This window comes from Staurois parvus, unplaced genomic scaffold (assembly GCF_062004578.1).
Source record: "Staurois parvus isolate SC_StPar_1 unplaced genomic scaffold, SC_StPar_1.0 ptg000147l, whole genome shotgun sequence".
Taxonomy (NCBI): Eukaryota; Metazoa; Chordata; class Amphibia; order Anura; family Ranidae; genus Staurois; species Staurois parvus.
This window is the reverse complement of record NW_028317943.1, coordinates 7,024,594-7,048,971: the sequence shown is the minus strand read 5'-3', so window position 1 is coordinate 7,048,971 and position 24,378 is coordinate 7,024,594. Positions and strand designations below refer to the sequence as shown.

At 40.6% G+C, this 24,378-nt stretch overlaps 1 protein-coding gene across 1 annotated transcript in view; it reads left to right on the top strand.

The window, feature by feature from the left end:
• The window catches only part of TWF1 (twinfilin actin binding protein 1), a 53,181-nt gene extending 31,199 nt beyond the window's left edge, over nucleotides 1-21,982 (top strand). Inside the window, exons 4-9 of the mRNA XM_089674006.1 lie at nucleotides 1,139-1,234; nucleotides 12,770-12,874; nucleotides 13,392-13,517; nucleotides 16,011-16,161; nucleotides 17,254-17,375; nucleotides 18,675-21,982. Of these exons, the coding sequence (XP_089530132.1) occupies nucleotides 1,139-1,234; nucleotides 12,770-12,874; nucleotides 13,392-13,517; nucleotides 16,011-16,161; nucleotides 17,254-17,375; nucleotides 18,675-18,845 (771 nt within the window). The 3' untranslated portion in view covers nucleotides 18,846-21,982. The remainder of the gene's footprint in view (nucleotides 1-1,138; nucleotides 1,235-12,769; nucleotides 12,875-13,391; nucleotides 13,518-16,010; nucleotides 16,162-17,253; nucleotides 17,376-18,674) is intronic.
• Nucleotides 21,983-24,378: the final 2,396 nt, after the last annotated feature.

The following is a 24,378-nucleotide window of genomic DNA, read 5'->3' as shown; positions in this document are numbered from 1 at the left end:
GAGCAGCAATTGTTAACCTATACACTTTTAGATTTCTCGGCTTCATCAATATTCCCTCATCCACGCTAAACCGCATGGATAAAGGAATCTGCACTGCTGACTATTGTCTTCAGACAGCAGCAGCATTCATTGTTGCCCAAATACCCAAACAGTGACTGCATCTGATAAGATGCAGTCACTGTTTGGCTAACAATTTTCCATCCAGCTAAGTCCATTTTTAAATCGACTTTTGTCAAGCCAGGTGGTATCATAGGGGCCATCCATGGATTAAATTTCAGCCAATTGAGCAGGAAATTTAAGCCGTGTATGAATAGCTTTAGACTCCAGGTGACCTCTCACCACAAAATGCCAGGGAATTGAATCATCCTTGTGTATCACCTGATGCTAGTCACTTCACTGGGTATATATGAGGGTTTTCAAGCACTTTAAAATAGGCTACAGTCTGTGCTCTAACTACATTGAATAGTTTCTATAAGTTCACCCCCCGCAAACCCATCCATTTGGAGACTGGATGTGGGAATTGGACCCTTAAGGTTAGGGGGACAAGGTGCCTTGCAGGGGGTGGGGGACTTTGCTGCCCCTTCCCTCTGCAAGGTATCTTACCAATGTTGAAGAAAGGCATGTGTCCTGGTATAGTTCAAGAAGTGGAACTGCACACTTGTTATCCTCCCTTTCCTGGCCACCCTAGCTACATGCCTGGAATTGGGGTCTAACTTTGGATGCCTTGAAGCTGTAACTTCAGCCGCAGCTTTAAAGCATCCCCCAAACATGTCATTTTAAAAGATTTATATATTTTCAGTGTTGTACTTTAAGTCACATGAAATTATTCTGCATTAGCCCTGAATAAGGTAAGAAAAATAGCAAGATTTGGCTCCTAGAGACTTCAGTAGTGCTTGGCACTTTGTTCAGGGTTCGGACTTCCTGCTGAGTTTGCCTGAACTTCCTATGAACCGAACTTTGTCTGATTTGCAAGCCTTACTGGCTAGGTGGTGTAAGCTTCAGAATGGTTAGACAAATACAAATCCTTTGGAAGGAGGATGGCTACCTTATGTGCATTTCACCTGTATACTTGGCTGTTTGTCTTTAATCGTCTGTGCAGGTATACTTTAACTTCATTGTAAACACTGTTTTCTATTAGGTACGACAAAAAATGTTGTATGCTGCAACTAGAGCCACTGTGAAAAAGGAATTCGGAGGTGGCCATATAAAAGAGGAGCTTTTTGGAACCACAAAGGTGTGTGCAATTATAAAGCTTATTTGTGACGGAGTCTGATTTACTAAGGGCTAGGTCACACCACATGCAGTCTAGTGCGTTTTTTTTTTTTTCTCCATCAAAAATGCATGGAAAGTAGGTTATATGGTTTCCTATGGCATAGTTCACACAAGTGCAGTCAGAGCCAGGGCCTTCTAGTACCAGAAAAAAAAAGTAGAACATGCCGCATTTTCCTTCCACTGGACTGGACTGGAATGCAGTAAAATGCCTCAAAAATGCACTGGACCCTAGTACAGGGAAAAAAGCATCTGGAATGCATCAAAAACACAATGGAACAAATCAAAACCGTGGTAGAAGCATGTATGCAGGAACGCATTCGGAATGGATCTGGATTGCATTTTTGTGATGGAGTTGAAAAAGTGTGTGAATAGTAACTTCCATTATCCAACCATATGAAAAACAGATTCTTGTTCACTTGCTTACATATTTTATCTGCGCATGACTGGATAGTTGAACTTTTGCTGTCTAAGTAAAAATATGCATTTTTATTAAGCTTTGAATATTGATAAATTTTCAACATACTAATCATCCTTTACATTAGATTTTTTTCCTTTTTTGATGCAGGATATTATCTGTTGTTTTATGACCACGGAAGGCTGTGTGGAGCTGATACTGCTTTGTATATCTTCTGCATGAGTAGTAACTATAGGAGCCTGTCTCAATGAACCTTGAGCTTGTGTCGACATTAGTTTGAAATGCTTTTGAGGTGATTCAGAATTCATTGACAGGTGTATTTGACTTGCAGTTGTCATATGAATTCTACTCCTCAAAGCAGGTACCTCAGTAGCTCAAAACACAAAAACATTCAAATGCTTATATAGTCTGGTGTTAAATATAGGTTTACCAGTGATTCATTTTTTCTCTGATTGGAGCCCTCTTGTAATATAAAAATATCTGCACAGTTGCTGCTTGTGGCATTTCCTAGACAATGTATTATTAAGTGACTAGTGTCACAGCTATTTCACCTTTCTACCTTTTTATCGTACTCTGTTCACAGCTATAGTGAGAACAAATAAAAATAACTTGGCAAAGAAGTCTGCTTACATACCTGAAAGCTATAAAAGTGTGTTTCCTACAATTAATGCGGACTGGTTATTGATTGTGCTCGGTTACAAAGCGGTGTGTGTGTGTGGTGGTTTTTATTTTTTCTATTCTTGTAATGTACTTTTTAAAGCAAACACACATCACATGTAAAGCAAATCTAGCATCAGATCCATTTTCACATGTACGGTGTATGTTAAGTAATGTACAAGTTTAATACATAGTTATTTAGTACCTCTAAGATAGATGAAGGAATGTTGCATGTGCAGACCTATAACATCTCTTGCTTGAAAGGTGTTCCGTAATGAAAAGTTGCTTTTAATCCCACATTTTAATGCCCTGGAGGTACCTAGAAAATTTGATTTTTCTACTTTAGGGACACAGGAAATCAGTGATGGTCAAGTTATACTGCTGGCTATGGGTGATTTTTCTGCAAACAAAAAAAGAGGTGGGGGTGGGGGGGGGGGGGGGGCACTCAGAGATCTTGTAGGAAAGGGTAGAACTCAATCCTTAAAGACCATAAACTTGAATCGTGGTTTGTCTTAGACACTGAGATATAGGGGAATAAGTAGCAGATTTCCCCTTATGGGGACCATCAGGAATGACAGAGAGAAGTCCGTCATCTTGCTGATAGAGGTGAACTCGCACAGCACAAACTACATCCAGGCAATGGAGGGACTTCACCTTCTGATGATCTGGGGCTAGACTGAGATATGGGAGAATGATGTCCTAGTTAAGGCAACAGACTAAAACTGTTTTTGGATTGAAGTTCTGGGACTTATTATTTCCTTGCCCTTGTGTAAGAACAGAACAAGTTTTTTATAGGATAAGGCCTTCAGCTCAGTCACTCGCCTCGAAGAGATGATATCCACAAGGAATGCAACCTTCTGAGAGAGTAACATACCCCTGATAGGTTAGGAACGGAGAGAAACAAATTTAGATCTCATAGAGCCATTGGTGACACAAGAAGAACCCACATGGGAGACAATCTGTACAGAGGTCTTGAGTAAAGAGTAAGAAGCCAGCAGTCTCTGGATAAGATTAAAGTTGCAGAGACCTGACCCTTAACCCCGTGCTGCCACTGATGTAGGTGATATGTCGGCAACTGCTGAGGGTTTACACACACACACTTCCTGGCAGTTAGATGGAAGTTATCAGATGGTACAAAAAGTATGTACACAATTTCACATACCTCAGGAACATACCAGTCTGACCTCAACCCACCCTCTGTCATGTTTTCCGGGCTCCATGCTCCCATTGGTGACTGCAGACCAGAATAGTGGGTGCCGCCAGGTAGAGGGAAGAAACCAGTGAACTCCCCACCCTCTGCCATGTTTTCCGGGCTCCATGCTCCCATTGGTGACTGCAGACCAGAATAGTGGGTGCCGCCAGGTAGAGGGAAGAAACCAGTGAACTCCCCTTCTTGGTAGGAATTTGGAAGTGTGTGAAACCTACTTTTGGGTCCTGCTGTCCAAAAAAACCCTTAAAGAGAACCGGTCCAAAAATTATCACATAGGGGACTTTTTTGTCCCCTATGTGATAAAAATGAAAGTTTAGTGAAACAAAGAGCAGCCAGGAATGTGTGTAAGTCTTACAAGTCAACTTTTGGGTGTCGTGTCAGAAGCCATTGGGTGGCAGCTGCCCAGCTGCTTCCATGCACCCCAGGAAATTTGTGCCCCCCCCCCCCTTTCCCCTGCATATGCCCTCAATATTTTTGTCATGCTCTGCACTCCCACCAACAGACCTGTGATTGGCATGGTGGGTGCTGCCTGGCAGAGGGGAGGGAGATCCACGAACGTCCATTTGCCTATCTCCCTTCCTAATGGGAACCTAGAAGCGATGTGTAAAATGTTGCTTCCGGGTCCTGCTGTCACTTTTTATGGCTGCTGTTGCTGGAGAAGAAGCTCTATTAGCTTTAATGGTGGAAAGGTGAGACATCAAGGCCTAAAGGAGAACCTGTCAGAAAAAAAAAAAAAAGTAGCATATAGGAGTTTTTTTGTCCCTTATGTGATAAGATACAAAGTTTAGTTTAAAAAAACAAAAAGTGTAAAAAAAGTAGTTACACCACAGCACTTAAACCCTAGCCCCAAAAATTGAGCCCCATCACCACATATGAACGTAAGCTCACGTGTTGGGGGTGCACTACATATTATATTGCCACACATACCAGAATGGGAGAAATAATTCTATGCCAGTTATTCATGGTTAACGCTAAGCTGATGACCAAGAAACTGCTGGAAGTACAGAGAGGGCATTTCTCCTGAAAATCCTCCTCCAAAGGATAAAAGGCTGATGAACAGTTGATAGGGACAAAAAGCTAGTCCAGGGTTCTTCCGGTCTCCATAAAAAAAGACTTAGACATCGGGTGCAATTAGAAGGCCCTAATGGAGCCAAGACCTGGGGACCACTACAGTAGAAGCAGGCTTATCATCTTCTTCAAGTTTAAGGTGGTGCACACTAATGGCAAAATGGCTTTAAAGGCGAAGTTCACTTTTAGAACATACCTGTCACGCATTACACCATACAACATTACACGTTATAGAGATCTGTAAATGGATAAACTACCATCACGGCAGACAGACTTTTATTTTTAATAAACTGTGAGTGCAGTGATTGGCGCGCTCATAGTCCATTGGCTCTTCCTCCAGCTTTCTGCCCATACCTCTGTATGGGCTTTTGGTTAGAAAGCTGGAGGAAGAGTCCGTGGAATGTGAGCGTGCCGAGAACAGTACTGACGTGTTTGCAGGAGCTTTATAATGCTTTGCAGGCTCCTGTGAGGAAAAAAAATAATAAATGCATTTTTTATTTTCCTGCAAAAATTTGTACATTTCTTATCTTTTTCCTTTAAAGGTGAACTTGATGTTTTAAGTTTTGGAATGATGCAGGAAACTGTGATTCCTCCAGTGTAGGTTCAACCATTAACGACTTAAGAGACTCTTCTCAGACAGAATCTTGATGGCTGCTAAGGCTGCAGGCAGATCGCATAAATATTCTGCAGGAAAAGCCATGAAAGCATGCTTAATTCCTCTGCAATCGTAAATCAAATGTGCTAGTTATTTAATAAAATCCTGTATGACTGCAGCTACAGTATGTCTTTCTGGGATAGAGCTGAGGAGACAGCCACAGCCATCGATGCTAAATAAGACTCCCCAGCATGACATAGATTCTAGCATAGAGCAAAACTCCATGCCTTTAGTGTTGGGCAGTTCAGGGAGTACAGGCCGAATGGGAACCACTAGTGGAACACATGCTGAGGCTGTTCAGCAGAGTGGGACTGTTCCCCCATGTGTCTAGAACCAGGCATGTTGCACCACAGGGTGGAGCACAATTTAGCTCAAGGTACAAGGCTAGATCATCATGAACCCGCCTGCTGGGCAGCTGTAGGCAAACTGAGGAGAGTTCCATGTGCCACTTGCAACCAGATCCAGCAGCGGGAAGAAGCTTCCTCAATGCTGAATGGCAGGAAAGACAGCATGGAGGACATTCTACCCAGCAGCTGATGTCAGCGCTAGTCCCTCAATGTTAACCCCTTTTGTGGTAAGACCGATGGAAGCAGGCATTTTAAATGGTGCACAATGGTACTAATAGTGACGTAGCTCCCATTGCTTGGGACGGTGCAGCCTACTCACAGAGTGAGCCTTTAGAGATAGGGTCACACCTATGGCTGTGCCATGGCTCTGGACCTGGAGAACACACAGTGGATAACTCAGGATTTCTCTATCAGGGTTCTACGGAACCCTAGCATTCTGGTTAGAAGTCTCCAGGGGCTCCACCACAATTTACCTGCCAATTGCAAGCAATTGATGGGTGGATTGCATCCCACTTAGCTGACACGTGCAGGGAAGCAACAAGTGTCTGTGCTGTTCCTCACTGACCCCGCCTCCCCTCCTGTCCATCCCAAGTGCTTACATGTAACATCACATAGAGTGGATGGAGGGGTCAGTGGGGAACTGCTCTCTGCAACAGGGCTCATCACAGCAGCATCTCTGTGCTCCTGTGCATGTGAAGGAAGCCGCTACCATAATATGCCCTGCTGTGCGCCCCACAATGCGTCCTCCTGCCCCCATGTAATGTGCCCTGCTATGCCCCGTAATGTGCCCTGCTGATGAAACCCCCCCCCCCCTCCCTGTAATGTGCCCTGCTGTTCCCCCTTGTGCCTGCCATATTGTTTGCTGCTGTGCCACCCCATGTATTGTGATGTGCTGTGCCCACCTGTAGTGTGCCATTTTGCCCCCCCCCTGTGCTCTGCCGTGCTGACACCCTATACCAGTGATGGCGAACCTTTTTGAGCCCGAGTGCCCAAAACTGCAACGCAAAACCAACTTTTTTATTTCAAAGTGCCAACACTGCAATTAACCACTTGCCTACCGGGCACTTCTACCCCCTTCCTGTCCAGACCAATTTTTAGCTTTCAGTGCTGTTGAACTTGGCAATGACAATTGTGCGGTCATGCAACACTCATTTTTTCACACAAATAGAGCTTTTTTTGGTGGTATTTAATCACCACTGGGTGTTTTTATTTTTTGCACTATAAATGAAAAAAGAGCAAAAAATTAAAAACTTAAAAGGTTTTCTTTGCTTCTATTATAAAATTTTGCAAACAGGTAATATTTCTTCTTTGATGTGCGTTGGTGAGGCTGCACTGATAGGCAGCACTGATGGGCATTGATGAGGCAGCACAGATAGGTAGCACTGATGAGGCGGCACTGGTGGGAATTGAGGAGGCACTGATGATGCACTGATATGCAGCAATAATGGGCACTGATAAGCGGCACTGACTGATAGCACCAACTGGAGGCACTGACAGACAGCACTGATCGGTGGCACTGCTGGGCATCATTGATGGGTGGCACTGATGGGCGACACTGCTGGGCAGCACTGTCAGGTTGCACTGCTGGGCAGCACTGTCAGGTGGCACTGCTGGGCAGCACTGACAGACGACACTTTTGGCTATAGCATGGTTGGCAAGCAGTTAATCTCACCTCTGGCAGTGTCGGTGTGGCTTCCAACCCAGCAGCTCATTCCCATCCATGCTGAACACATCGCCCCTGGCCCCGGAGCAGTGTGGGAGCCTCTTCCTCTCTTCCACGCCCATCCCTGGCTACATCACCCCTGGTGCCAGATAGGAGCCGTTTCCTCTCGTCCACACCCACCCTGGCCCCAGAGACATGTGGGAGATGTAGTTTAATGGGGGTCCAGTGTGGACGAGATCTGGATGGCCGGTCAGTGTGCGTGGTCCGTGTGCGCTCATCTTCCTCTTCTTCCTGGCGTGCCCACTGAGATGGCTCTGCATGCCAGCTCTGGCACACGTGCCATAGGTTCTCCATCACTGCCCTATACACTGCATATCTCAAGTTCAACCCAGAGTTGAGCATCTGTGCAGAAAAAAGCAAGGACAAATTTCACATTAAATAGGTAAGTTTTTTAATATTCTATTAATGATATTTCTGAAAATAATTGTTATATCAACAGCTCGCCGATCGCACCAATGCTCCATGAACTGTAGATCTGAAAGTTATTTCAGGGGTTCCAAGATCTCAAACTTTTTGCCAAGGGTTCCTCCAAGGTAAAATGTTTGACAAACCCTGGGCCAACCTAACCAGTACACTTTGGCCCAGTAGACACCACAATGCAGAGCCCAGCACCCAAATGTCACATTCCAAGCTAGTCAAGCTGATGAAAGATCAATAGTTGCATATGGAGGCCAGCTCATGGGCAGGAATCTTGATTGAAGAAAAAATCTTGAAGGAAATAATTTAGCTTGCAAAAAGAGTTAGACTTTTTCCTGCAGTATAGAGAAAAGGCACTCATCCTCTTAGGACACTAGCAACAAGTGAGTCATGCTGGGAGAAGGAAGGGTTGTACTGGGCTGACCCACAATTTTTTTGTTTACCAGTGTCCAAATCTTTCTGTAGGAGACAGTTTAACACATTCGTCTCTGAATTTCTGTGTGCCACATGAACAAGAAAATCATAGATTCATATGTCACAATCTGCTGGTTAAGGTCATATTGGAGAAATGATTGTATGCCTGCATGTATCCACTGAACCTTACTGGGTAAAAGAGTAGATCAGCCAAGTTAAATTACCGGTACATAGTTTTCCTTATGAGATAAACCAACAGCACAGATCAGTGCTGAGTGCTCCCGGAACCTTCCCTATAAGTACAAACATTCACATTCAGCCAAGTGTGAAAGTTTGTGAAGAGATCTTTCTGCAGCTGGATTATGCCTCTATATCTGACAGCTTTAGGTACTGTGACTGTACTTGATAATCTCCTTATTTCTGGTGTAAACACAAAGATAAGCAACAGTACTGCATTAAAGTGTATGTAAAGACAAATTTAAAAAAATGCTTATGCAGTACATCTCTGCTACATAGGCGGTTTTTCCCAAATGCTATCTTTTGAACCACTTACCCTCCCGAGGATTTACTCCGCTTCCTGACCAGGCCATTTTTTGCGATACGTCACTGAGTTACTGTAACTGACAATTGCGCGGTCATGCAATGCTGTACGTAAATGAAATGTAGGTCCTTTTTTTCCCACAAATAGAGCTTTCTTTCGGTTGTATTTGATCACCTGTGCATTTTTTTTTTTTTTTTTTTTTTTTGCGCTTTAAATGAAAAAAGACCAACAGTTTTGGAAAAGAAAACCATTTTTGACTTTTTGCTATAAAAAATATCCAATAAAAAAAAAAATTTAAATCACATTTCTTCTTAAATTTAGGCCAAAATATATTCTGCTACATGTCTTTGCTAAAAAAAAAAAAAAATTTCAAAACGAGTCAATTAATTGGTTTAAGTGAAAGTGATATCATCCACAAATGGGGATATATATATATATATATATATATATATATATACACACACTAGTAATGGCGGTGATCAGTGACTTATAGCGGGACTGCGGCAGGCATTCGGACACTGGGTGGGAACTAACATCCCCAGTGACACTAATACAGTGATCAGTGCTAATAAAAAGCACTTACACTGTACTAATGACACTGGGCAGGAAGGGGTTAACATCTGGGGCGATCAAAGGGTTACCTGTGTTTTTTGTATTATGGAGACATGTTGCTTTGCATTTCTCTGCTGTGTAGAGAAATACAAAGAAGCGTGTCTTTGCTGACAGGAGAGAGACCTGTGTTATTTACTCAAAGGCCTCTCCCCTATCGGCTTTCCACGATGATCGCCGAGTGCCGGCTGGGACCTGGTAACTGACAACGCCCCCTACCCGGAAATGCAAATCAAGTGTATATACATGCACAGCCCTGTCGCAGTACTTCTACTATAGGGCGGCGGGCAAGCGACCACTTTAGGATCAGTATGTTGCACCTCCTTCCTGTCCAGGTCATTTTTTTCATTTTTCAATGCTTTGATAGTTTGACAGTCAATTACTCCATCATGCAACACTATGTAAATTAATTTTATATAACTTTTTTTAGACAGATGGAACTTAACTTTTGATAGTATATAAATGAAAAAGAGAAAATCATAAACATTAACAAAAAAAAGATGTTTCTCTTATATTCTGTTAAAATAAACATGCTAAGAGTATAAACCCCCCCCCCCCCCCCCCCCAAATTATCCCTTTTTGGAAAGTAGGAACTGCCAGCGATATCTTTTTGCCACAGTGTTTTTTGTTTGTTTTTTTTAAAACGAAGAAACATGCTCATATTGAGGTGATTAAAAATATAAATAAAGGTGTGCTTTATCTTTAAGAGTCGGTCACCAAAGTCAAAGTTGAAAGGATGAAATTGCATTGCACTCAGATTGCAATATCTAGATGTCATGGACAATAACTTTAAACCCCCCCCCATATCTCCAAAACATTTGCTTGATGGTCAGTGGCACATTAACCCCCTCCCTAAAACAATACCACAATCATTAATAGATGGTCACTGCCACTTTTGAACCCCACCTCACAACATTCCCACTACATTAATGGTCGGTGAACCTTTTACCCATTTCGCTGCCAAGTCCTGCACTTCACTTTTAAACTCAGGTGGCCAGACCATTTTTGCAATTTTTCCATTTTTTTTTCTTACAGCTTTCAGAGTTTGTAAAAGACTCCCCCAAACCACACATTTTCTAAAAGCATAGGCCCAGTAGAATAAAAAGAAGGCGTTACTGATTATTTTTTATGGCCCTGTGATATTTGCGCAAATGTTTATAAAAAAAGTCGCTAAAAATACACAAAAATAATTCACGGACACAAACACAGCCAAACTTACAAAATTCCTGATACATTCCTACTAAAAATAAAAACTAAAACTATATTGAGTCAATAAATATTTGTAAACTTTAAATTGCACCTTTTTGTGAAATGGTGAAACCTGAAGGTGCGCAGAATAGTAAATAAAAACAATTTACTCAAAATATCTGAGGTTATCATTTTTCACTTGCAGCCTTCAGAGTTTGTAAAGACTCCCCAAACCATAGATTTTCTGAAGGCACATGACCTATAGAAAAAAAAAAACCTGCTATTTTTTTTTTTTAATAGGCTCCGCAATAGTTGCGCAAATGTTTATCAAATCGCTATTTTCATTAAAAATACACTAAAAGCATTATCAGTGGACACTAATACCACATAACTCTACAAAATTCTTGCTAAATTCCTACTAAGACCTCATTCACATGGGGTATACTAAAGTGTATGTCTGTGGAGGGCCGTTTTTACCTGCAGAGGGATGCCCAGGTGTTCCATGCATCCCCCTTGCAGGCAGTCGTATTCATGTCAATTGGAATGCAGCAGCTGCATGGGCACAACTGCTTCTTCCAATCTGACATCTCTGTGGGTGCAGAGACAAACACAGACAGTGTGAGCTCAGGAACTTGCACCAAGACACATGAATGTCAAATTGGGAGCAACCGCTGTGTTCATGCAGTTGCTACATGCCAATTGACATCAATGAAACTGCCTGCACAGGGATTCATCTAAGTGGGCAGCAAAGTGGCTAAATGGTTAGCATTTCTGCCTGGCAGTACTAGGGTCGTTTGTTTGAATCCCAACCATGGCACTACCTGCCTGGAGTTTGCATGTTCTTGTGGCTGCGTAGGTTTCCTCCGGGTGCTCTGGTTTTCTCCAACACTCCAAAGACATGCTGGTAGGTGAATTGGCTCTTGTCTAAATTGGCTCTAGTATATGTATGTATGAATGTAAGTAAGGGTTCTTAGACTGTATGCCCCTAAAGGGTTAGGGACTGACGTGAATGTACAATATATATGTAAAGCTCTGTGTAAGTTGACGACGCTATACAAGTACCTGTAATAAATAATAAACACGGCCTCGCAGTGGAGTACATGGTAGTATGCCCTGCATGAACGAGGCCTTACTGTTTTTATTTTATTGTTAATATTGTATACATTTTTTTCAGGAAGGGGCTTTGGAGAGATACTTGGTGTCTAAACAGTCAAGCGAACTGTGCTGTGGGATCGGTGCAGTGGAAGGGGGAAATAGGAGCAGTGGGGGAAGCAGAAGTTTCACTGACAGCGGGGGAAGCAGATTGTCATCCACTAATCAGAGTTAGTCTGCTGGTGTGTTGGTATGTTTAGCAGAGTCTGCTGGACATTTCTGCTATAAGCTCATGGTCACTGAAGTGACCATAAGCTTGTAGCAAAAGGAGAAATGTCAGGTTCATACTGTCTACAGACCTGGCTAGCTGGGAGCAGTGCTGTAGGTTCATACGTCATATGGTCCTGGCAGCGGCGAAAGGGATAAAACCCTATTTGATTTCATTCTAACACCCACCGACCCACCCTAAATGAAAGCAGGATAAATACTCTGCAAGTACAGAAAATACTTATTGGTCAGATAGAAATGCACTCACTACCAAGTCTTATTGTGGGCTGACAACACCCTGCATTTTTGTGGACTGAATGGTGACAACCCTGTTCAGTTTCTTTGCTAAGCTACTCAAACCAACCCCTGTCCTATTCTACAGACTGATCCTTATGTAGTCCCAAGGTAACAACTAAGAAGGCTAATTAGACTCCTTGAGATAACAAATACTCACCACTGGTCCTTTATCTCTATATCCATCTAGCTCTCTGCACTCCCCGTCGTCTTGTATTTTTTGCCTTGCTTCCAGATAGAAAAACAACCCAGAGTAGACATGCCCCTGTTCCCTCAGATTTCCAGGGATATCTTGAACTAAATGTAATATCTGCAGTACCTTATGAATAAACTTGTTATAAACTTGATTTGTTCTTTGCTTATAACGTCTGTATGGAGATGTGCTTGTTTTAATATATTTTGTGCCCATGGGAGATACCTTATTGTATGTCTTGTTCTAGATCTGCTGCTTTCTGTTTCATAAATAAAAGAATTTAAAATGTTTCCATTGCATTATATATTTTACATATTCCATTATCTATCAGTTTAAGTTGTTCAGCTTCGTTTTTTTTATTGTAGAATTTTAATTAATGTGCTTTACAATGGTTTATTTTTCAACAGGAGGATGTTTCACTTAGTGGATATAATAAATATTTAGTTTGCCGTTCAGCTCCTGCCCCTCTTACTGCATCAGAAGAAGAGCTAAGGCAAATAAAGATTAATGAGGTAAAACTCTGGTTGTAACCATTTTTAGTTTTTATTTTAATTTCTGAAAACTGTTTTCACAGCAGTGTATTAAGAAGGACCATTCCCGGTTTACTCCCATCATTTAATCTGAACAGATATATCCTTTTCATACTGAATATTAAAAGTTAGTTTTTTTCAACTGCTTTGACAATATCACATATTGGCATTAATATATTATTTTGTTAACCTTCTTTTCATGTCCAACAGAAAAACCCGTTCTAATGGTTTTTGTATTTGTTATAGCTATTCATCAAATATAAAAAAAAAAAGTTTATATCTAAAGTCAGAAAACATAAATGGCTCTTTAAATAATGTAAAAACACAGATGTGACCAAATAACTCCAAGCAGCCTATTAAATAAAAATTGCATGGTCCATCAAAATAAATATATTTAACAATGGAAAATTCATGTTTGGCTGGGGAACTGATGCTTTATTGCTGTACCTAAACACTTGTTTTTTCTTCCAATCATGTATGGTTATGTCTAATATTTCAGATTCAAACAGACATTGGAGTAGACACAAAACAACAGACTCTCCAAGGGGTTGCTTTCCCGATACAGAGAGATGCATTTCAGGCACTGGAACAACTAAAAAACAATAAACTAAACTATGTTCAGTTGGTATGTAGAACTTGATTTTTCATATTGTTTATTGCAAATTTAAATGTGAGATATATTTGATGCAAATGGTTTTATTAAGTCATGATGTTTATATTGTACTTAATGTCACCATGATCATTTTGTAGGATAAGGCTGTTTTATCTGCACACATGACATTTGTTTTTGTTTTACCATTTGCAAGGTCTAGTACACATGTGTCAAACACAAGGCCTGCTGCCCACCAGATCATTTCATGTGGCCCTCACACCTCTCTTGCAGCTGTGGAACCCCCTTGGTCTCCACCCCTACCTTGTCTCAGCAGTTGGCAGCAGAGACGAGCACAGTACTCCTCTTCCAGATCCTGCGCTTCTCTATACAGCCGTGGAGATGCTAGCTTCTGATCTCCCCCCTTCCTGTCTCAGCAGTAGACAGGAGGACAGAACTCTTGCTTCAGATCCCGCACCTCTCTGTGCAGCTGCAGCACCCTCTTGTCTCTGCCTCTCCTGGTCTCAGCATTCAGCAGACTCCTGCTGCGAGCCCCAGCCCTCCTCTGGTCTTCTTCCAGACCCTGCACTATCTGCTTCCCAGCTCCACCCCTAGCTTCTTCCCAGCAGCAAAAGGTAAGAGGGATGCACTGTGATGTAAGGTAGGGGGAGGGATTCTTGACATCTGCTTAGAAATATTAGAGTATTCCAATTCTATGCCAGTTAAAAATGAGGGTCATGCACCGCTAGTATCATCCACAAGAAACTCTGAGACTGCTCAGAGAGTACCATGGCAGAACCAGGTTCTGTCTGAGCAGTCTCCAATAAAGTTTCTTGCGCATGATACTAGTGGTGTGCGGCGCTTCTTTTCAGACTTCAGCTGTGAAGGGCAGGTGAAGACAGTCATGGAGCCCTCTCATACTTCTGTAATAGTTGATGAAGTTTTGAGTTATTACTAAAACAAATAATCGAATTCAGAGGCAATTATTTAATATGATAAAGTATAGATACATTTCTATAGTTTTACAGATACAACTGGCCCTTTAGGGCAACCATAAGGCTGATGTGACCTGCCATAAAATGGAGTTTGACACCCCTGGTCTAGTAGTTGCCATGTTTTTGTTCGTCTGTAAATTCATTTTTTAAAGTGAAACTTTGAAAAGTATGAAAGTGCAGCCTTGTGGTTTATAGGGAACAAGCCTGTCTGTAAAGCTAGGTTGACAGTGTGGATTTGGGAAAACGTTTAATTTGCGCGCATTCTCGCACTTACATGCAGCCACTCACAAAACACAGTGCTTTAAAGAAAACACATGGGTATGTCATTAACTCTTAATGGCACCCGATTCCCAAAACCAGTAGAATCACATGTCAAAGCACCATGCGGTTTCCGTGCGGCTGCGGTTTTATAAAAGCGCAGGAAAACGCAGGCACATTCAAATGTGTTTGTTCAAACGCGGCATGTAGAACCACACTAATGTGAACTTAAGCTAGAAGCACGTTTTCATTTTCTTCTTCCAATGACTGTAAATAAACTTTGTTTTACTTGAGATTTTGCAGCAAATTCTTGCAGGGTTTCGGCAGATTTCATAGTAATCTATAGACATTATTGGTTACTTTACCGTGTAATCACTAATATTTGGTATTTAATGGAGTGGCTGATTCATGATTTTATATCACAGAAGAGCTATGGCATAAACAAAAGGTTGAACAGATCTCTGTGAAAAGTCTGCATTGGGCTATTGATTGCACACTTACCTTTACAAACACTAGTATTGGCTGTGTGGTGTGGGCACACGTCTGAAATATGAGGAGAAACACAAGAAAGCTATATGATTTCTGTATGGAATTTCAGCCTCATGCTGCTTGGTGCAGGTATTGTATATACTGTAGAATAGGTAGTGGTCCAGGTTGCTGATTTACTTTTTTGCATTTCCTAAATTACTGAAAAGGAACTGTCGTGTTCCAGTCGACATAGATTAGCAACAGCTAAATGCTGAATTAACTCTGGTAAGACAAACCAATTCTGATATAAATTGCATAAATTGTTTGCTGATGAATGAATTTTGTATACTAATAAATTAACAAATTGAATCTGTGTGTGTGTCTTGACTTTTGATTTATTGTTCTTACCAGAAACCTTCGTAGATGGTGATCTCTGTGAGTCCAGAAATATCCTTTATTAGACATGGGCAGCTTGTGAACAAGCACCTTTGCATGTTATTGCAAATCCATGAATTGCCATTTTTACTGAGATAATTTGATGTCCCCAATCTGCATATTTCTTTTTCATTCACAGTATTTCAGCCTATGAGCAGCATTAATAACTTGCCATATTGCACTGAGTAATTTTCTGTGCGCAAATTTGAATTATGTATTTATATGGTGGCCACATAATGTACAGTGTGTTGCAAAAAGATTACTTTGCAAATGTGAACATGCAGCAAATTAAATACTTACATGCAAATGTATGTACAATATGCTTTGTATTCTACAAATTGTCAATATTAACAGTTGTATTTATTGTCTACAGAAAATAGATATAAAAAATGAAGTCATTGTTTTGGCAAACACCGCATACACAGAAGTGAAGGATTTGCCGGCAAGGATTCCGAAGGATGCTGCACGCTATCACTTTTTCTTGTACAAGCATTCACATGAAGGAGACTATTTAAATTCTTTAGGTACTGTTTTTAGCTTTTTCATGTATTAGCATGTAAGACATCACTAAACTAGGTGGGTTGCATGGTCAAAAGTGTTGGAAGGGAAAATTTCCCTCTAATTCTCCCATGTTGTAGCTGTGAGCTTTGCATTCAGACGTTTCCTTTTGTCAGTACTTTCCTGTTGCTGTAGCATAGTTTTGGGAAGACTGCAGAATGGTTGGAACCCATTTTGATATTTTATTTATTTTTTGCTATGTTTGAATGGGAAGATTTACCTTAAATCCCCACTCCAGACTTTCAGCTGGACAGCTGTTAGCAGGTGTCCACATCATGTCACTACAACTTTCAATAAGTACAATGGGCATTTAGATTTTTATTTTTTACTGCCAGTGATCAGTTGGAGGAGGTGAAACGGGGGATAATTTTATTCCAGAAATGGGCTTTAAAATATCCTGACCCTGAGACACAAAAGGAAGTGAAAGAAATCTTTGCCTGCAAGCTGAACAGTAACCAAGTCTTAGGGCAGCACAGTGGCTAAATGATTAGCACTTCCGCCTGGCAGTACTAGGGTCGTTGGTTTGAATCCCAGCCATGGCACCACCTGCTTGGAGTTTGGATGTTCTCCCTGTGCCTGCGTGGGTTCCCTTCAGGTACTCCGATTTCCTCCCACACTCCAAAGACATGCTGGGAGGTTAATTGGATCCTGTCTAACAAATTGTCCCTAGTATGTTTATGTATGAATGTAATCTAGGGACCTTAGATTGCACGCCCCTTGAGAGTTAGGGACTGATGTGAATGTACAATATAAATGTGTAAATTGGTGGCACTATAGAAGTACCTGAAATAAATAAATAGTTATCCCCAGAACCAGTGACCATAGAGAAGATTTCTCTTCTGACGACAAGTGTAAAATTTTGGCATTCCCATAATCTTCTCTCTCCTCAACAATGGTGATCAGAACAGATATAGAGGATGTATCTTCCTAAAAGGGACAGATAGTAAAATAAACCTGCAAGTGGTTCTAACCTTTCCAAAGTAAAAAGATACTTTAAACTGATCTGTAATTACTTCTGTGATTCCAATAACATTGTGCGCATTTTGTTTTTTCTTCAGTGTTTATTTATTCAATGCCTGGCTATGCATGCAGTATACGCGAACGTATGCTGTATTCCAGCTGTAAAAGCCCTTTGTTAGATGCTATTGAAAACCAGCTGATGATGGAAATTACCAAAAAGGTAAGTTTACCTTCTTTGTGCTATTATTTGTTGGAATAGTGTTTATGTATTTTGTATTTATGTATATATAACGTATTTACATACAGTGGGGATCGAAAGTTTGGGCACCCCAGCTAAAAATTTGTATTAATGTGCATAAAGAAGCCAAGGAAAGATGGAAAAATCTCCAAAAGGCATCAAATTACAGATTAGACATTCTTATAATATGTCAACAAAAGTTAGATTTTATTTCCATCATTTACACTTTCAAAATAACAGAAAACAAAAAAATGGCGTCTGCAAAAGTTTGGGCACCCTGCAGAGTTAATATCTTGTACTGCCCCCTTTGACAAGTATCGAAGCTTGTAAACGCTTTTTGTAGCAAGCCAAGAGTCTTTCAATTCTTGTTTGAAGTATCTTTGCCCATTCTTCCTTACAAAAGTCTTCCAGTTCTTTGAGATTTCTGGGCTGTCTGTCACGCACTGCTCTTTTAAGGTCTATCCATAGATTTTCAATTATGTTGAGGTCAGGAGATTATGAAGGCCATGGCAAAACCTTCAGTTTTGATGTAATCCCCCGTGGATTTCGAGGTGTGTTTAGGATCATTATCCATTTGTAGAAACCATCCTCTCTTTAACTTCAGCTTTTTCACAGATGGCATCAAGTTACCATCCAAAATTTGCTGAACTTTTATTGAATCCATTTTTCCATCTACTCGTGAGATGTTCCCTGTACCACTGGCTGCAACACAACCCCAAAGCATGATTGATCCAACCCCATGCTTAACAGTTGGACAGAGGTTCTTTTCATTAAATTCTGTGCCCCTTCTCCAAACGTACCTTTGCTCATTCCGGTTTTTTATGCACATTAATACAAATTTTTAGCTGGGGTGCCCAAACTTTCGATCCCCACTGTATGTGTGAGTTCTTGTCCTTTTTTTTCATTTCCTGTCCAGTTTTAAAAATCATAGTGCTAATTAGTAATCGTATTTGTTATTGTAATAATGAGGGGTACTCTTAGTCTAGCCACAGTATGTTTGTATTGTAATCTTTGTACCAATGTGCTGAGTAAATGGTACTACTAATGCTATGTGGAGTGGAACAGTGTTCTACACCTTAGTGAACTGTACTAGCATCAGCACAGAGTATAATCGTGCAAAGTATTCCCTACGGAATCTTTGCGTGTTACCAACTCACACTGTGGCAGTTGTATGTTTCAGTGCTAACATTTTATTTTCATATGTTGTGCTTGATGGTATATATTGCATGCAAACAGTGGCTCAACCAGCACTCTTCAGTCTTTTAATTTTCATTTACACAGATTGAAATAGACAATGGGGATGAACTAACTTCAGACTTCCTCTATGATGAAGTACACCCGAAGCAACATGCACACAAGCAAAATTTTGCAAAGCCCAAAGGCCCAGCAGGGAAGAGGGGTATAAGGAGGCTGATCAGGGGTCCAGCAGAAGCTGAAACAACCAGTGACTAGATCAACATCTAGAAACAAGACATCATGTGTGGAGATACAGGACTGTAATCATTCCATGCCTTTATTTTTGTAGGCACAATACAAAGTGCCTCATGATCAAAAGAGTCTGATGGGAACAGCTCTTGTTACCTATAGCAACCAATCATATTCTCCCATGTTGCACTGAAAGCGTAAAGGGAGAATTTGATCGGTTTTAGTGCGCAAATGGCACAAATTCTGTTTTCAGATGCTTTTAGTCATGAGGCCCAATGTCTCTTTAGGTGTGTCATTCCATGTAGTAAACTCCACTTGCACCTTTTATGTTACTCCTTTTTTAATTTCAGTCTGGAAGAATATAGTGTTCTAGTGTGTTATGAAGACACACATAAATGGATGAAGTAGAGATGTGTGGCAGTCCATTACTGATCTACACAGTGTACAGTCTTTCAAAATAGTGATCGACAGTACAGCATGTCATTGATGTGCTGGTTTGTTAAAGTAGATTGCTTGATAACATGAAATGTAGGATTCTTTTTTTTTTTTTCTTCTTCTCCCTTTCTTTAATTTTTATAAACGAATCAACCCACTTGACATTTTTCCTTTTTTAGGTATGGCATTAGGTTCTGATTTGGTTGATGTATCCACATACATGTTTTTAATGTTAAAATAGGTTGGTAATATGCAATAGATTTTGATTCTGCTCTAGCTCTGTAATATAAGTAGAGAAAACACTATTATTTTTTTTTAAATGTGTAGATTTTATGATTTACTTGGATTTAGTATCTTGCAAAACCTAATCTGATCTGTGGCTGCCTGGTGCAGCCATTCCAGTAACCAGCACTCAGTAAGTATTTACCTCAGTCCTTCAGTAGAACATCTCATACTTGTCTCTACTTCACTTGATATATGGTGCATTGCCTCTGGTATTATTCACTAGGAACACTGCCGTGCACCAAATCCCAACCATTGCTCCTACACTTCTATGCACATCATAACAATGACTGGTTGCCTGTGGCTGATGTATACACAAAGCTGTAGAAAGCCAAAGTGCACTGTCTCTCTTTTAATCCTTGGATATTTCTGTTAAAGGGAAATGACTTCATTGAGATGGATTGACAAATTATAATCTGGAGGAATATGTTTTACATCTATGCATTTAAATAGGTGGCAGCTCCCATGTTGGATACATGGATGTGATCTATGCAACACTAAATGTTCCACCCTTTAGGAATAAAAATCAGAAAAGCACTACTTTGCTGTGATGCAAATATATTAAAACTTCATTTTGAACACAATGGAAATCACATTTTTTGTTCATCCCACCCAGGGAAATAAGTAATAATTTTACTATCCATGAAACTTGAAGCTAATGAAGCATTCATGGTGCTCATAATTATTTTAGTAGGAAATACTAACAAGGTATATTGGTGTAATCTTAGACATGACTTAAAACAGAGTTCTTCTGAATTAGACTGGAGAGTTGAAGCATTGTTATGTCTAAGAGCCTGCAAAATAGGTGATGTGTCTTTTTATTTGCGTCGTCATTAAAGGTCTCTACAGCACGCAGAACATCCTCCTTGATCCAAAAGTAACTGTTTAAAGTGCCTCTGTCAGCACAGAGTCACTTGTCTAGAATTACATACCTGCTCAAAGAAGAGTCACTATAATTATCTTTAAGGCTGACTCATTTGTTGAAATGCCACCTTTTCGCTGCTTGCTAGCTGCTGCAGGTATTGTAACAATTTGAGTTAAATACTGGTTTTCCTGCCCACATAATTTTTCCTCCTGCCAGTTCGTACAGCCTGCAGTGAATGGGCCCCCCACTGAAAAAACCATGGCATGTGACAGGGAAGCTGGTGCTCTACACAGAAGTGTGAATTGCATGCAGCAGAGGTGCATTTTTAGCAAACTGGCTGCCAAAAACCTGAGTATAGTGACTTTTCTTTTAGCAGATAGGTTATTCTATTGCAAATAGTCTCTTCTGCTGATGACAGTTAGCAACAGTAAGTACCAGAAAATATTAGTTCCATAACTTGACTGTGTAAATTGTCACTGCTGTTTGTGTTGTTTGGCAGTTTTACCTTTGGAAACCTAGCCACTGTGTGATTATGTGTGAGTAGGAAAATCATCATAATAATGTTGGCATTTTTCTACATAATACATTAAATACAATATGGGCCATAAAAATGTGAGGATATAATAACTGTTGAGGCCATCTTACTTTATAGTTACAAATTCAGGTTTAGCTAAAATTGTCAAGATCTAAAATGCAATGTTTAATTCTGCAGCACTATGAAACAGATTTGTATTGACAAATCCTTCACTAAGCACTTCCTTCAACTTTATAGTATAGTAGAAATCTCTGTAGGCACACATTGGAATATTTAACCTATAGCTCCCTGCTTAGAACAAAGAACTGGTGCAAGATTCCAGCTTAGGACTTTAATAGTCTGAACTGGAATGTTGAAATATATACAGCACAAAATATTATTATGTAATATCCAGCAATGTTTAGTGGAGTGTCCCAATAAAATTTCTAAGGCATTAATTATGTTTTATATAATAGATTAGCTACTTCCACACAGTGAAACGCCCATACACTGGAAGATACTTTGAGCTTTTGATGAACAAATTGTTAAAAATCATTCTGCTGTTGTAGAGTAATCCACAAAGCTTTGCTTTTATATAACCAAAGATCATTCTGATACATTTTGTACCACAAACCTATTTTGACTGCATTCGGGAATTCAGTTTGTACCCTCTCTGAGAAAAAAAGTACTTCTTTTCTTGAGGCCATTGCAATATACTTGAATGATCAAGTCCAGTCTGTGAATGGACATGACTACATCTAGTTTTTATATTGCAGCTTTCTCCGTCTAAAAGCTGCAGCACCTTTCTTTCAAAGGCTTTATCTTTAGATGTAGTGTGTTTGTGTGTGTTTGCTATATAATGAAATGATTTTGTAAGAATGGCATGGTTTTACAGTTGATGCTATTCTGTTATGCAACTTTATAATTCTAGACTAATTGCAATAATATTTAAATGTAGTAGTGCAAAGTTGTTTGATATGTACATATGATCATCAAATGATGGGGTGGATTTCAAAGGTATCCTACACATGATGAAGAATATTTGTGAATAAACCTTTGTTAAAAGCATCTGTGTGTTTGCTTCCTGTTTTCCCCAAAATATTTTGATAATTAATGTTCTTTAACTAAAGAACATACATTCCATGTTAATAATTATACTACCAAAATTAGTGTGTGCTGTAAATTGCCTCTAGCATTGCTCCTGGTTTTTCTTGCTGGAGGCCACCATTTTGTTGAAGCCCAGAGCAATCATTTCCCTGTTGGAACCCCCCCCCCCCCCCCCCCCTCTTTGGTCTCAAAAACTATATGTCACTTTCTTCAATTAAAATACAGTCAGGTCCATAAATATTGGGACATCGACACAATTCTAACATTTTTGGCTCTATATACCACCACAATGGATTTGAAATGAAACGAACAAGATGTGCTTTAACTGCAGACTGTCAGCTTTAATTTGAGGGTATTTACATCCAAATCAGGTGAACGGTGTAGGAATTACAACAGTTTGCATATGTGCCTCCCACTTGTTAAGGGACCAAAAGTAATGGGACAGATTAATAATCATAAATCAAACTTTCACTTTTTAATACTTGTTTGCAAATCCTTTGCAGTCAATTACAGCCTGAAGTCTGGAACGCATAGACATCACCAGATGTTGGGTTTCATCCCTGGTGATGCTCTGCCAGGCCTCTACTGCAACTGTCTTCAGTTCCTGCTTGTTCTTTGGGCATTTTCCCTTCAGTTTTGTCTTCAGCAAGTGAAATGCATGCTCAATCGGATTCAGGTCAGGTGATTGACTTGGCCATTGCATAACATTCCACTTCTTACCCTTAAACTCTTTGGTTGCTTTTGTAGTATGCTTTGGGTCATTGTCCATCTGCACTGTGAAGCGCCGTCCAATGAGTTCTGAAACATTTGGCTGAATATGAGCAGATAATATTGCCTGAAACACTTCAGAATTCATCCTGCTGCTTTTGTCAGCAGTCACATCATCAATAAATACAAGAGAACCAGTTCCATTGGTAGCCATACATGCCCACGCCATGACACTACCACCACCATGCTTCACTGATGAGGTGGTATGCTTAGGATCATGAGCAGTTCCTTTCCTTCTCCATACTCTTCTCTTCCCATCACTCTGGCACAAGTTGATCTTGGTCTCATCTGTCCATAGGATGTTGTTCCAGAACTGTGAAGGCTTTTTTAGATGTCGTTTGGCAAACTCTAATCTGGCCTTCCTGTTTTTGAGGCTCACCAATGGTTTACATCTTGTGTTGAACCCACTGTATTCACTCTGGTGAAGTCTTCTCTTGATTGTTGACTTTGACACACATACACCTACCTCCTGGAGAGTGTTCTTGATCTGGCCAACTGTTGTGAAGGGTGTATTCTTCACCAGGGAAAGAATTATTCGGTCATCCACCACAGTTGTTTTCCATGGTCACACTGCTGGAGAGTGGTAATCTGCCCTGGATGGATGACAGCTGGTGACTTCATCCGTATGCAGAGTTCCTATCCCCAGAGCACCTAGGAGTAGGTCTTATATACTCCAACGCACAATCATTTGTGCTATCTGGTTAGTGCATTGTACGCTCATTCTTCACAGCCACGGCAGTCACGAATATTAATAGTTACTCATTTTATCACTATTGTCACGCTGCACCTTATGAACTATACCTAAGACTGATCCTCTGGTGTTTTATTAACATATTTGTCCATCATTAGCATTATATAGCGCCGCATTTTTACTGTTTTGTTTGCATATTTTGGAGGATTTGAGGTTTTTCCACTTCTATGCTGGCTGCTCCCTTTTTCTTTTACTACCCAGGCGCTCATATGTCATCGTTTTTATTAAGATTGTAGACCTGCACAAGGCTGGAACTGGATACAAGATCATCAGCAAGAAGCTTGGTCCCAGGAGGCTTTGGGATAATCTAAAGTGCATATGCCACGTTGCATCATCAAGGAGCCAGCTGAAAAAAAATAAGGGAGAGAGAGCCAGCTCTCAGATGACGCAAGAGGAACATGGCGGCACATGATTGTGTAAGCAGCAGCAAAATAGTGGGTTACTGCAGAGCATCGTTGTACATGTGAGTGTTTATGAAGCACAACCCAGCAAAAAAAAAGGTAAGAGGGAGTATAAGAAAAAGGGTGGGTGGTGAAGTTCCTTTTTAAAGCGGTAGTAAACTCCGCTTTTGAACTTCTATGTACACGTAAGCCTATATTAAGGCCTACCTATAGGTACAGTGAATATCTCCTAAACTTAGTGTCAAATTGAAAGCAATTGGTGATGCCACTGGCATATGCGTGCTGTGCTCTGAATTGACGGAACACAGAGTATTCCGCCAGTTCAGAGCTCTGTTCTGCGGCCATGACTCCGGAGCACATTGCAGCCCAACCATTTAAGCGATAGGAGTCCACAAACTTAGAAGGAAGACCAGGTGAAGATGGAAGTGGTGACAGCG